Genomic DNA, 13,183 nt, shown 5'->3' with positions numbered 1-13,183 from the left:
TGCCTTCCCCCTCCAGGCCCCGCCCACACCCCGCCCACCCACTATCCTCCAGAGCCCTTTCCTCCTACCCTCCCTACCTGGACCCAGGCCACACACCCCACCCTAGTCCCAGCTGGATCCACCAGACCCCTGCCCTTACCGAGGTAGCTGTACTGTGCAGTCCCAGAGTCCTCAGCTGTCTGGTTTAGGAAGCGGCCCCAACTATTTTGTGTGTCGTAGAGCAGCGCGCCCCCAGACCAGTTAAAGGCTCCCACAGTGCCAAGCAACACCTGCCCCTGAAAAGGAGCCAGAGGTCACCAAGTGAGTGGGAGGGCCTTTCTGGATAACGAGGGCCTCCAATGGTCAGGAAGGAAGATATGATGGCAAACACTGGGTTGCTGCTCTGTTCCCGAGTCTGCGGCTGTAGCCAGAGCTCCAGAAGGCACCTTGGGACTCAGACAGTGAGCATTTTTTAATGTATGATTGAGTAAGATTAACCTTCCCACTTTGTGTGAAGGTGCCGTGCCCTGCAGCACGTGCCTACGAGGGGAATGAGGTACAGATGGCATTGAGGTGACTGACTTCAGCTCTCACATGCACAGAGGCCGCAGTTAGTGAGTGCACTACCTACTGTCCTTCCTTCTCTGCTTCCTCTTCTCCCACACACTGGACAAAGCTTCAGCTTTGCCAAACTACATGATTATCCTGACACAGCTCAGTGGGCTTGCCCCTGTTAGGACTCTGCTTCAGCCCGCCTACCTGTGATGTCATCGCTTACCTGCCACAGGGGCGTGACCCTGCCCAGGGCCAGATAAAAGTACAGACCCTCCCCTTGGTGTGTGTCTCTCCCCACCCCCCACTCCCTCCGTCTCTCTCTCCCCTACTTCCTCCCTCTCTCCCCCTTCTCTCCCTCCTACTTTCTTTCTCTCTCTCTCTCTCTCTCTCTCTCTCCCCCCTTCCTCCCTTTCCTTCTCTCCCCCCCCCCCATGCTCATTTAATAAACTCTTCTACAACATAATATCTGCTGCCTTGTACCTTCTATCATTGCTTTAATGATTAAATATAAAATTGGTGCTGAAACCTAACTGCCTGATTGCAACCTTTCTGCACCCAGCTAAATTCCCCTCTTCCTAGTTGTGCAAATGCTTCCCTTCGTCCAAGAGACTGCCAGCACCTCTCTGGCTCACTGGCAGTGGAGGCACCCAACCTCTTTGCTGACCTCCAGCCAGGCTCATTCCCATCGGGTGGGTTTTCTGATGTAGCTTTTTCTGCTGCTCTGTAGCAGCCGTTGTCTGATTGGAATCCTGGTGCACCAGGTAGCTGCATACTTGAGGCTACCTCATCTATTGAGCTGTTGGTCGCTGGTTAGTGCTGATGAGCTACTAATAATTGGTCTGTACCTGTCCCTTGGGTCACTATCCGTTTTGGGGGATGTCCTAATGGCTTACTGACCTCCCCTCCCCATGGGAAACGTTCAGTCACCCGTTCCTCCTAACACATATTTGGAATGTCTTTTAGAAAATCTCAAATCCCTGCGCCCACATTAAGAGCTTCTAAGCTTACATGCTTGGACAATTCCAAAACTAAACTGTTTTAATTATTGCCAACAATTGGGTAAAAATGGAAGGAAGCTCCCTACACCCAAACTTTTTCTTTGCTCTCCTATGTTCAAGCCTTTCCTAGGGTAAAATGAAAGGAAGTTTACTATGTCCAAACCTTTTTCTCTGCTCTCCCAAAATGTTCACGAATTGTCAGCATTGACTCAAGCTTTTTCTCTTTTTTCTCCCAACAGTTTCAACCTAAAGGGAATTCTCTCCGTGACCTACTTACTTTGTCTTCTGCCCACATATACATTCCAGCATCCTGCCAGACTTCCTACATCTGGAACAAAGTAGCTACCCACAGTGTTCCCGCCCAACTTCAGAAATTGTGCCAGCTGGACCTGCATTGTTCCTCCTAGCTGGACCTGCTTCGCCCTTCCCAGCTGCAGATGTTCTCAGACCCTGAACAACAAATGCAACAGCCTGTTGTTCTTCCAGAACCTGGCCAACATTTCAGCCATTTAAACCCCCTATCGCCATCCTACTGTCAACAGGAAGTAGTTAAGATGACTACTTCACCCTTTATCCATTTACAAAAGGCTGAGATGGTGTGCTCCAGGCCCCGGACAAACAGCTCCAGCTTCCCCCAGCACTCCTCGGTCCCTATCTGCTGCAGGACATGGCTGACCTAGCCTGCCCTCCACCTTGAACTTTCAGGGCAGAACTTCTACTTCCTCTTCATCATATAATCTGGACACTTTGTTGCTATTGCTTTTTTCTCTCTTCTCCCTTTACATGGCAACCAAAAGCTGCTTCCAATGAACCTGCATTTATGTACTTTAACTTACCTTATATAAAAAACAATCCAACGTTCCTCAGTTTTTTCTTTTTTTGGGGGGCGGGGGAGGGTTGAGACAGGGTTTCTCTGTGTAGCCTTGGCTGTCCTGGACTAACTTTGTAGACCAGGCCGGCCTCAAACTCACAGTGATCCGCCTGCCTCTGCCTCCTAAGTGCTGGGATTAAACGCGTCACCACCACCCAGCTACGTTCCTCATTTTTAATTATAGGAAAAGGTAGAATGTTAGGATTCTGCTTCAGTCCTACTTGTGATGTCATCGCTTACCTGCCATGGGGGTATGACCCTGGCCAGGGCCATATAAAAGGCCCAGATCTTCCACATGGTGTCTTCCCGCCCCCCTCCCCCCGCCCCTCTCTCTGTCTCTCTCCCTCTCCCCCTCCCTCTTCCTCTCTCTGTCTCTGGGGTACCCCATTCCCATCTATTCCTTCTCCCCCCACATTCATTTAATAAACTCCTCTACAATATAATATCTGCTGCCTGGTACTTTCTATCTATCATTGCTTTAATTATTAAGTATAAAAGCCACCAAGGCTGAATCTCAGTACTTAGAGCTAAGAGAATGCCCCAATCCTTTAGGCACACAACATGACCTCCTAGAATAATCCTGCTGTTCTTTTGTTTATCTCAGTGGTGCTACAGCTAGGGAAAGCCAGCAGATGGTTTCTCTGTTTTTAAAGTGGCTCTTCCAGAGACCCTCCCACAGGGTAACTATGAGCCAGGAACCTCTCATCCCCCAGTGGTGGTGCATCCTGGGGATCCTGCTGGTGCTGAGTGGGCCACAAACCTTGTCCAGGAGCTGGGCACTGAAGCCAGTCTGTGCCAGTTGATATTGAAGGGCATCTCCAACTGTACCTGGAAGCCAAAGAGTCTGGTGAGACACTCTGTGCCAAGGGGCGGGGTGAGGTATGGCCAGGCCCCCAAAGGGATGGGTATTTGGTGGGATGGTACACTGAGCTGAGAGCAGAGATCTGGGTTGTGCTTAAGCAAGTGTTGGCTGCCTGGGCCTGGGCAGTTCCTGCTCTCTTCCTAGGCCTCTGGCTTCTCATCTATAAGCTGTTCCTGGTCTTATGTGCTTTCCCTATGTTGGTTCAACAGAGTTTCAGAGATTCAGGGGTGTGAGGAGGCCTGGGGGTGCCACTGCCGTTTTAGAGATTAACAGCTGTGGCTCAGGGAGGTGGTTGGAGTCAGGGAGAGTTTGGTCTTGGGGAGGGTGTCCTGCTGAACGCTGAGGATCTCTCCCAAGGCACTTGGGAGCACTCACCTTCCATATGGATGATTCTTTGTTGCAGCTGGCTCAGCAGCCCATCCAGCGCCATGTAGTTGGTCACCTTGAAAGTGTGGGTCTCTTTGGGGTCCGAGGCAATCAGCTTCAGCTCACTGTCTGTCCTAGTTTTATTGAATGCATCGCCCACCTGTACAAAGACCACAGCCAGTGAGTGATCCAACTCCACCTCCTTCCTTCTCACTGCCCTGCTCACTGCCCTTCATCCCCAACCAACTCTTGGCGGTGTGTTCCTGACACACCTGGCTCTCCTAGGCATTCTCATGCATGCTGATCCCACAGCCTGCAGAGCCTGGCGAGCCTCCCCTGTGCATAGGGCCAGCTGCTCATGTTAGCCACTAGGACTCAGATCAGGGTCTCCCCATCCTGCTCAGCCAGGGAGCTATACCGGCCTGAGGATGAACCTTCTGTAGGATCCAACACTGGGACATGTAAGTCCAGGTGACCAGGAGAAGAGGAGTGACGATGGACACAGGGGTTGGATACACTGTTTCCAGAAGTCTCCACTGGGCTCCTCTCCCACCCGTTCTGTACAGAGTCAGGCTTGCCTCCCAGCTCTTGGCTCTTACCCCAATGGCAAAGCGCACAACACCCTGCATCTTTGGGGAGCTGATGACAGTCGTAAGGTTGAGAGGGTCCCCAAATATGTCACCATCAGTAATCACCACCATGACCTTCAATGCTTTCTTTCTGGAGCCACGACTTGGAATGAAGATGTTGTCTCTTAACAGGAGAGAGAATGCAGAGAATCTTCCAAAGGGGTGTCTGGGCTCTGGGCACGTTTTTATTCATTGATCTACTAGAATCAGAGCATTAAGGACACCTCCAGATAGGGAACAAAGGCCCAGGAAGGGTTAATTTAGCCCTTACACCACACAGCAAGACACACAGATACGCTCAGTCCTCACCTGCTCCCCACAGTAAGAGCACTGTGTCTGCCTCTTTTATGTGTACACAGTATGGAACTTCAGGTTAAAAGAGCAGGCAATGCTTATTTACTTATTTTACTTCTATAAAAAAATTGTACGTTCAGGTTTTTTTTTTGTTTGGCTTGGTTTTTGGTATTTGTTTGTCTGTTTTGAGATGGGGTTTCTCTATATAGCCCTGGCTATCCTGGAACTAGCTATGCAGATCAGGCTGGCCTCAAACTCACTTTTGGGATTTTGAGGCACATCTTTCCAGCCTCCTAAGTGCTGGCATTACACACATGTGTCACCACGCCTAGTTTCTTTTCATTTAATTTTAATTTTAATTTATGTCCATTGATGTGAGAGTGTCAGATCTTGGAGTTACAGACAGTTGTGAGCTGCCATGTGGGTGATGGGAATTGAACCTGGATCCTTTGGAAGAGCAGGCAGTGCTCTTAACCACTGAGCCATCTCTCCAGCCCACCATGCCTAGTTTCAATGGTACTCATGCACCGGGCACTGCTATAAATATTGCATATAATAGTTTAACTGTTTGATCGTCACAAAACCCTAAGAAACAACAATTTGTGTTATGCTTATGTTAGAAGTGAGGAGAGAAAGCACAGAAGGTTAAATAGCTTGCCTAAGATCACACGAGAAGAGCTGGGATCTGAGCCCAGCAGCCTTCTCCTGGACACTCCTGAGCAGCTAGCTGTTTACAGAAGGACAGTCCCCTGGTGTCAACTCCCGCAGCTCCTTGCAGCACCCCAACTTCCTCCCCCCACAGTTCTGCCACGCCGGAGCCTCTAGCAGGTATCCCACTCACAGGACGTGCTTCATGGCCGAGGCAGTCTTAGTAACATTCTTCACTTGAACAATGTTCTGAACTTTGGCAAGGGAGGCTGAAATGTCCCGGCTGTCTTCCAGATCGAACTCAGTCTGGATCACCGCCCCATACTGCACCAGGGCAAAGCTGCACTGGAGAACAAAGTGAGGTGGAAGGGGTTGTCAGACTGTCCTAGAGACGCTCTTGCCCCTAGAGGGTTTCTCCTGGAAAGGCAGGAGGAAAGCTCTCATCCATTCTGTTGTTCCTGGACACAAGGAGACGCTATAGCAAAAGGAAGTCTCTAGTCAGGCACGGGCAGATGAGACTGATTGCTCCTTAAATCCATGTCCCCATGAAGACCCCTCTATATTAACTGCAGGATCAGCCACGTGACTTTATTTGGCCAGTGGACATTAGCAAATGCATGTGTTGGGACATTGGGGCATTCGTGACTACCACAAATGAGTTGGGCCGTCTCAAGCCATCCATGCCTAGTCAAGCAAGAGACGCCTGTAGCTGCGTGGTAACCCCAGGCAAAACTGACAGAAGTCACCCAGCCAAGCTCAGCTCTAACACCCGGAGAGCTGCGAGCAAACAAAGGGCCGTGCTTCCAAAGCCATGGACTAGACATAGATATGTGACAGGTGACAAGGGCTCAGCCCTCAAGGAGGCCCACCTCAAAACACTTGTCATAGAAGTTCTTCATCATGTTGGAGATGAAGTCTTTGGCCCTCTGGAAGTCTGGGGGGTCAATGCTTCCTGAGCCATCCAGGACAATAGCGATCTCAGTGCCTGGTCAGGATATAAAGGAAGGTGAGGAGTGGTCATGAGATTCCAGGCAGGAGTAAAGGCAGTGCGTTCTGCCCTGGAAGGCACTGACCCAGCCACACACACACAGGGCACTGACCCAGCCCCCACCCCACAGGACACTGACCCACCCCACACACACACAGGGCACTGATCCACCCCACACACACACAGGGCACTGAACCCACCCACACACAAAGGGCACTGATCCACCCCCTCCCCCCACACACACACAGGGCACTGACCCAGCCCCCCCTACATACACAGGGCATGGACCCAGCCCCCTCACACACACAAGGCACTGACCCAGCCTCCCCCTACATACATAGGGCACAGACCCAGCCACACACACACACAGGACACTGACCCAAGCCCCCACAGGGCACTGACTCACCCCACACACACATACAGGGCACTGATCTACTCCCTACACACACAAGGCACTGACCCACCCCCCCACATACACAAGGCACGGACCCACCCCCCCCCCACACACACAGGGCACTGACCCAGCCCACACACACACAGGGCACTGACCCAGCCCCCGTCCACACACACAGGGCACTGATGCAGCCCCCTACACACACACACACACACACACACACACACACACACACACACACACACACACGGCACTGACCCAGCGCCCCCCCCATACACAAAATATTCCGTCTTTGTGGTTCAGTTCAGGGAAGCACCTGAGAATGGAGCCCTCTCTCCCTCCCACAGACCCCTAAACCCCCTAGACAGGGTTTCTCTGTGTAGCCTTGGCTGTCTTGGGACTCACTTTGTAGACCAGGCTGGTCTCGAACTTACAGAGACCCACCTGCCTTTCCTCCTGAGTGCTGGGATTAGAACCTGGTTCTATCGACTACGGAAATCACTCCTATTTGGGCGGGCGGGGCTCAGTTTCCCCACCTCTAAGATGAGCAGGGCCAGTGAGATGGCTCAGCAGGTAAAGGAGCTTGCTGCCAAGCCTAGTGACCTGAGTTTGATCCCTGAAACCTACACAGCAGAGAGAGAGAACTGACTCTTGGACTGTCCTCTGACTCGCACATGTGTGGTACAGGTGCGTGTTTGACACATGCACACACGCGCGCGCGCACACACACACACACACACACACACACACACACACACACACTGAACAAACATACAAATGTTTTTTTAATGAGAAGACAGAACTGGAACTGTCATACCTAGAGGACCTGGCTACTGTTCCCCACCTTCTAGATCTGAACACACCCTGATCCCAGAGGCCAATTGCCTGGGGCTTCATTATGGAGGCCCCTGATCTGCCTCTCCTCACCAGCTTCCTCCTCCTCCTCCTGCTCCTCTTCCTTCTCCACTGCCCGGCGGCGGCGGCGTCTCCTGGCTGATTTCTTATCCTCCCCTGTGCTGCCTCCTTTGCCTCTGTAGTAGTCACGAGAGTCGTCTCGATCCAGGAGTCCTTTTTAAAGAAACATACAGACACAGAAGAAGTCAGAAGACACCTCTATACATGGTCACCCGTCCCGGAACCACCATTAGCTCTGCCCTGACAAGGACCCTGAACCTGCTTGACTCATTCTTGGCCTTAGAGTCTGTTTGCTTCTGTTGTGAGCTGGTGTTTTTTTTTTTCCTTGGATCCCTTTATGGTTGGCCAAGGCCGGAGAATCTTCAGTCCTTACCAAGGTCAGAGAAGTAGGCTTGGGCCTGCAGGTCCAAACTGGGAGTCAGTAGGCTGCAGGCACCTATGAGCTCTGAGTTAAGGCTGTGGGGCTGCCGGGCCTGTACCTGAATGCAGACCTAGGGAGAGCAGAAGGGAAGGAGCACGCAGGCTGCATCAGCACCATATTCCCTAGTCACAGCCACTGTCACCCCCACTCCAGAACACAGCAGCTCAAACAGACAGAGGACAGAGGAACAGCTGCCCCCCTCCTCAGGGTCAGGAGTCAGTTGGCTAAAGTCAAAAATGCAGTTGTCAGTGGGTGCTGGATCAGACTTGGCATCAGTGTAGATAGTCAGACCATAAGCAGATGGCATCGTAGCAACAGATTAGTAACACCACCGTCACCCACAGGGACCAACCAACACCCCCCTAAGGCTCTTTGTCCTCCTGACCACATACTCACCAAAACACCATGGTGGTTCCGGACCATTGTCACTCCCTGGTACCTGCCCTTTGGCATATAGACACGCTCTGAAACAGTTAGGGCAGGGAAGGATGAAGGGGTTCTGGGAGGCAACCACCTAGTCAAGGTCAGAGGCACAGGGCTGCTGAGGCCAGCAGCCTCTAGAAGCTGGGGTTGGGGCCTCCATGGACCTGAGTAGCTTGAGCATCCCAAGGATGCAGTCCTTGTCCAACCCCATTTACCATCTCAACAGAGAGTCCCCAGCCTTGACACCAGAGATGGCAATTCAGAAGTGACTGCCATTTAGGACGTTTCAAGGGGCTCCTGGCCTGTGTGGGGGTGGGGGTAGAGGGGTGCAGTAAGCTGCAGGGGCCTGTGAGCATGCGCCTGAGTGCATATCTGGGGACAGATATCCAGGAAGACTCCCACTGTCAGCCTCTGGCCTCTGCACATGTGCACGCCCACTGACATATGAACACACACAGACACATAAAAACATGAATCTGTTACTTAACATAGTGTTTAACAAGCGCATGGCAAGCAGTCAGTGAGTACTGGTTCCAGATCAGTCATTAGGACTGTATCGGGGGAAGTAGGCTGGGCTATGGTGGGTGGCATAAGCCTGGGCATTGGGGTTCAAGGCTCGCTGTGGGGCTAGAGGCTAGGGGTGATTGGTCTGGATCAGCCAGGACTGTGAATGGAATGGCTTGGGCTGAGAGTATGTGAGAGTCCAACTTCCTGGGAGCATGCTATGGAGGTGAGGTTGGCTTACCTACTGGCTGGCAGGCAATTTCACCTGGAATACTGGATGTGGCGCATCGATACAGGGCGGCTGAGTTCCTGTTCGAGCTGTGCCTGGCTACCAGGAGGCTGAGCGGGTAGGCAGACAGAAAAGACAAGCTGGCTGAGGGCTCCTTTCCTCTCCCTGTCTGCCCAGGTGCAATCTTCCTGTTCCTGCCTGAGGAGGAAGCCCAGGCCTGGGGAAGACAGACAGCTAGCTCTCTAGCCTAGACCCACAGACTCAGCATTACAAGGAAGGCACTTAGCCACCCTTACTTCTACACGGCTCCAGGCAGGGAAACAGTTAACTGCGACCCCTGTCTGCCTGCCACACACCCTGACAGTTTGGAGCACATCTGCCTGTGGGATGGATTGGGGAAACCAGGAAGTCACCAGCCAACCACACTGCTGGTTCCTTGAAGGGCAGAGGTGGTTGGAGCATTTGACTCATCTGGCTTTAGTATTTCCTGGCTAACAACTAGAGGGTTGAGGATCTCATGAAGACAGACTGAGGAGATGTCAATCCTGCTGCAAAGCTCTTGTCCCCCCAACCCAAGTCCAAAAATGATGGCAGAGAAGACAGTGTCAGCTTAAACATTCTTTCTATCCACTCTGCTCCATGGGGCCTAGGGCTTGGCTGGCTTAAGACATAGGGTGACTGAGCGCCTCTAGCTGGGGTTGGAAGCTGAGCGATAGGTGATGGGAATTGAAGATTGCCTTGGTAATAGTGAACCAAGTTCAAGGTCTTTGCGATGACAAGAAGCTATCTGAGGACTCTGTAAAAGGGAGGCATGTGGTTAGAATGTGCTTTTCAAAGGTCATGATGTAGCTGTCAGGATAAAGGACAAGTTAGCAGCGCTGGAGGAGGGACAGACACAGGCTGCTGTCTCTATTTCCTCAACTTTGACCACTAGGTACTTTTTTGTTTGTTTTGTCAAGACAGGGTTTCTCTGTGTAGCCCTGGCTGTCCTGGAACTCAGTCTGTAGACTGGGCTGGCCTCAAACTCAGAAATCCACCTTCCTCAGCCCCCTGCATGCTGTGATTAAAGGGGTGCACAGCCATGCCCATTTTAGAAAAAGGACCAGGAGCTTTTCTTTCTGTTGTCTTTTTGATGGTGCTGAGGATTGAACCCAGGGCCAGGCGAGTGCTCTGCCACTGACCTACTCCCCAGCCCCTCTTTGTCTTATATTTTTAAATTCTTCATCACAGCCCATAGGCCAGGGAGGATCTGACCCCATCTCTGCCTTTCCAACCTGTCCTGCTCACTCAAGAGAAGGACCTGCAGATATGTGCTGTGGGCCTTTAACAACGTTAGGTCCTGGTCCCTTCTTGCCTGAGGCCCTCTGGCCAGCTGTCCTTTCTGCCTGGAACCCTAGCCTCCCACTCCCCAAACGAGCTCCCCCAACAGCCTTGTCTACCTTGTCTATCGTGCAATTCCCAGGGTCTAGAATGTTGCCAGACACAGTGTAAGGATTCAGTACACATTTGTTAAATGGTTTGCATGAAAGTATAGGCAGCAGCTCAGGGGTTGATCTGGGGCATTGGACAGAGGAATAGAAGACCAAGGTGTGCCTGAGTCCCCAGATTACATCACTGCTCAGTAACTATGCTTCTCTCCCCAGGCTGTCTTGGCCCTGTCCCAGTACCTGTCCCCCTACTCCTAATGGTAGGTGTACTGATAACCATGTTCCTTCCCAAACCACCAGAAACAGCCTAGCTCCCCTCTGTCTTCAGCCCTTTGCCCAGGCTGTTTCCTCCACCTGTGGTGTCTTTTACTCCCTTCTCCTGCAGAACAGTCTTCCCTGGGCACCAGCTCTGCAGGGACCTTCCCAAAGGAGGGTACAACTTGACTCCCTCCAAGCCTCTAGTAGCCCTAACTACTGGATTCTCACCCCGGTCCCCACCTTCGTTCCCACCTTGACTACGAGCACCCACGGGACCACCATGTGCAGCTGTGCAGGCTGCACACTGCAGATCCCCAAGATGGCCATTCATATTTCAAGTGCGCAATTCTGTGGCCTAAGGGCCCAGTCTGTGTGGCTCCCATCCCCTTTACGGGTGGTGCCTTCGGGTTTGCTCATTCAGTGACTAGCAAACCAGCTAAACGTAGACTGCCGACCAGCCCAGGTTCCCTGCTCCACTCTGGACTGGGTGCAGCTCCAGGATATCTCTCATCCAACTCCTGCCTTCTCCCAGCTGGCAGTCCTACTTAGTCCTGTATACTTCAGAAAGTACTAGAGTTAAGATGGGATGGGAGTAGCTAACAACCTGTTCCTCTCTCTATGGTGTATTTCCTGCCCCCCTGCAGCAAGCCCAGAAACCCAGAATAGTCTCTACCACATCTTCCTGTACCCCTGCACACCCCCCCCACCACAGCCCCTCTGCCTTGGCATGTGTGCAGGGAAGGGTTCAGGAGCCCCATTAGGCTCCCGTTCTCACAGCTCCTAGCACTCTATTCATTGAGGGCTTTAAACACAAGCACACCTTCCCTATCTGCTTTGGCCTTTGGGCCTCTAAGGAAGTGGTAGAGTCTGTTAGCCTAGGTAGAAGGTGGCAAGGCAGGAGATAGCTTGACTAAAATTATCTATGTTGTGCAAACAGTTTGGAAAACAAAATACAAACCTAAATCTTATAGGCATGATCAGATAAACACACCTGGCAGTGGGGCAGAAGTGCCAGGGGTATTGTCCACAGGCTCACCATCAGCGCAGCTGTTCCCACCGTGCAAAACTCCAGCCTCAGACAGGACACTGATTGGGCTGAAGGACCTAGTGCTGTTTCACAGTTGCTCGACAGAATGGGTTCTGTTTGTCTCATTTCTATCAAATAAAAAACTAGGCTGAAGAACCTACATGGGGCTCCCAGGAGACTTTCTGCGGGTTTTTGTTTGTTTGTTGTTGCTTTAGTTTTTTTTTAGATATGATCTTTCTGTGCAGCACTGACTGTCCTGGTGGTACTCACTAGGTAGACCAGCTGGCCTGAAACTCAGGGAGATGACCCGTCTCTGCCTCCAGAGTGCTAGGACAGAAGCTGTGGCAAATAAACAAACAATAAATATATCCTTTAAAAATAATGAGGAGAGGGTGGTGCATGCCATATCCCAACACTCGGAAGGAAGGAGGAAGTGCTTGCTTAGCATGCAGGAGGTCCTGGTTTCAAGTCCCAGAATACGAAAAAAGAAGACAAAAAAAGACTAAGTTAAACCAACTCAACTATACCGGTAGCAACAGGAAATGGAAATGGGCCACGGATAGGACTTTGCACACTGAGTCTCTCCTCTCCCTCGCTTTGCCCCTGCCTCAGTGCTGTGCACAACCTCTTATCTACAGATGTATTTGACCTGCTGTGGCCCTGCCCAACACTGGGGCTACCTGAACCAAAATGCTGGCGTGGCAGGGGTCTCTGTCTGCTTTGCTCACAGTTCTATTCCCAGGGCTTGGCACACAGTGGGGGGGGGGGGGGGGGAGAGGGGGGAGGCAGGGTGGCAGGAGGTGCTCAGCACAGAGTAGGAGCTGCTTAGCACACAGTAGGAGGCCTATCAGAACTTGGAATGAATGGTAACTTACATTCTCATCTCACATTTCCAGGCTGAACATAATGCTAATTCATTTGACCTGCTTTGAATTCATGCAATCATGCCTTATTTAATTTTATTTAACTTTTCTGATCTTTCATGTTACAGCACTGCCACTCTTAATGTCTTTATATCAGGGCTAGGAACAAAGCTCACTAGTGGCGTGTGCTTAGCATTCTTCAGACCTTGGATCCAATTTTCAACATCACATACACACACACACATACACACACACAAACACACACCACAATAAGCTTGGGGCAGGGTTTCCTGGATAAAATGTGTGCTTATAATATGTAAGATCCTGGATCCAATTCCAAGCACCACACTTGTTTTTTCTTTTGCGTGGATCTACACATCTCTCTAGAGCTGGTACCTGGGGTGCAATTGCTGAGCCAAAGGCCGCTGTGCATCCTTGGCCCACCAGGCATGGTGGTCTCCAAGGCAACGATGCCAACACACTCCCACACTCCCTTGTTTCACCACATCCTCACCAGCACAGCTCTCTTAGA

The 13,183-nt window shown here is 51.5% G+C and overlaps 1 protein-coding gene across 1 annotated transcript in view; it reads right to left on the bottom strand.

Annotated features, from left to right (window-relative positions):
* The window catches only part of Itgae (integrin subunit alpha E), a 61,784-nt gene that overhangs the window by 31,382 nt on the left and 17,219 nt on the right, over nt 1–13,183 (bottom strand). The window contains exons 3-12 of the mRNA XM_051157907.1: nt 9,089–9,186; nt 8,317–8,384; nt 7,873–7,990; nt 7,512–7,652; nt 6,072–6,187; nt 5,396–5,547; nt 4,231–4,384; nt 3,641–3,791; nt 3,164–3,231; nt 140–275 (exon numbers count right to left, since the gene is read on the bottom strand). Of these exons, the coding sequence (XP_051013864.1) occupies nt 140–275; nt 3,164–3,231; nt 3,641–3,791; nt 4,231–4,384; nt 5,396–5,547; nt 6,072–6,187; nt 7,512–7,652; nt 7,873–7,990; nt 8,317–8,384; nt 9,089–9,186 (1,202 nt within the window). The remainder of the gene's footprint in view (nt 1–139; nt 276–3,163; nt 3,232–3,640; nt 3,792–4,230; nt 4,385–5,395; nt 5,548–6,071; nt 6,188–7,511; nt 7,653–7,872; nt 7,991–8,316; nt 8,385–9,088; nt 9,187–13,183) is intronic.

This window comes from Acomys russatus, chromosome 16 (genome assembly GCF_903995435.1).
Source record: "Acomys russatus chromosome 16, mAcoRus1.1, whole genome shotgun sequence".
NCBI classification, from domain to species: domain Eukaryota; kingdom Metazoa; phylum Chordata; class Mammalia; order Rodentia; family Muridae; genus Acomys; species Acomys russatus.
This window is presented reverse-complemented; position numbering and strand designations above follow the sequence as displayed.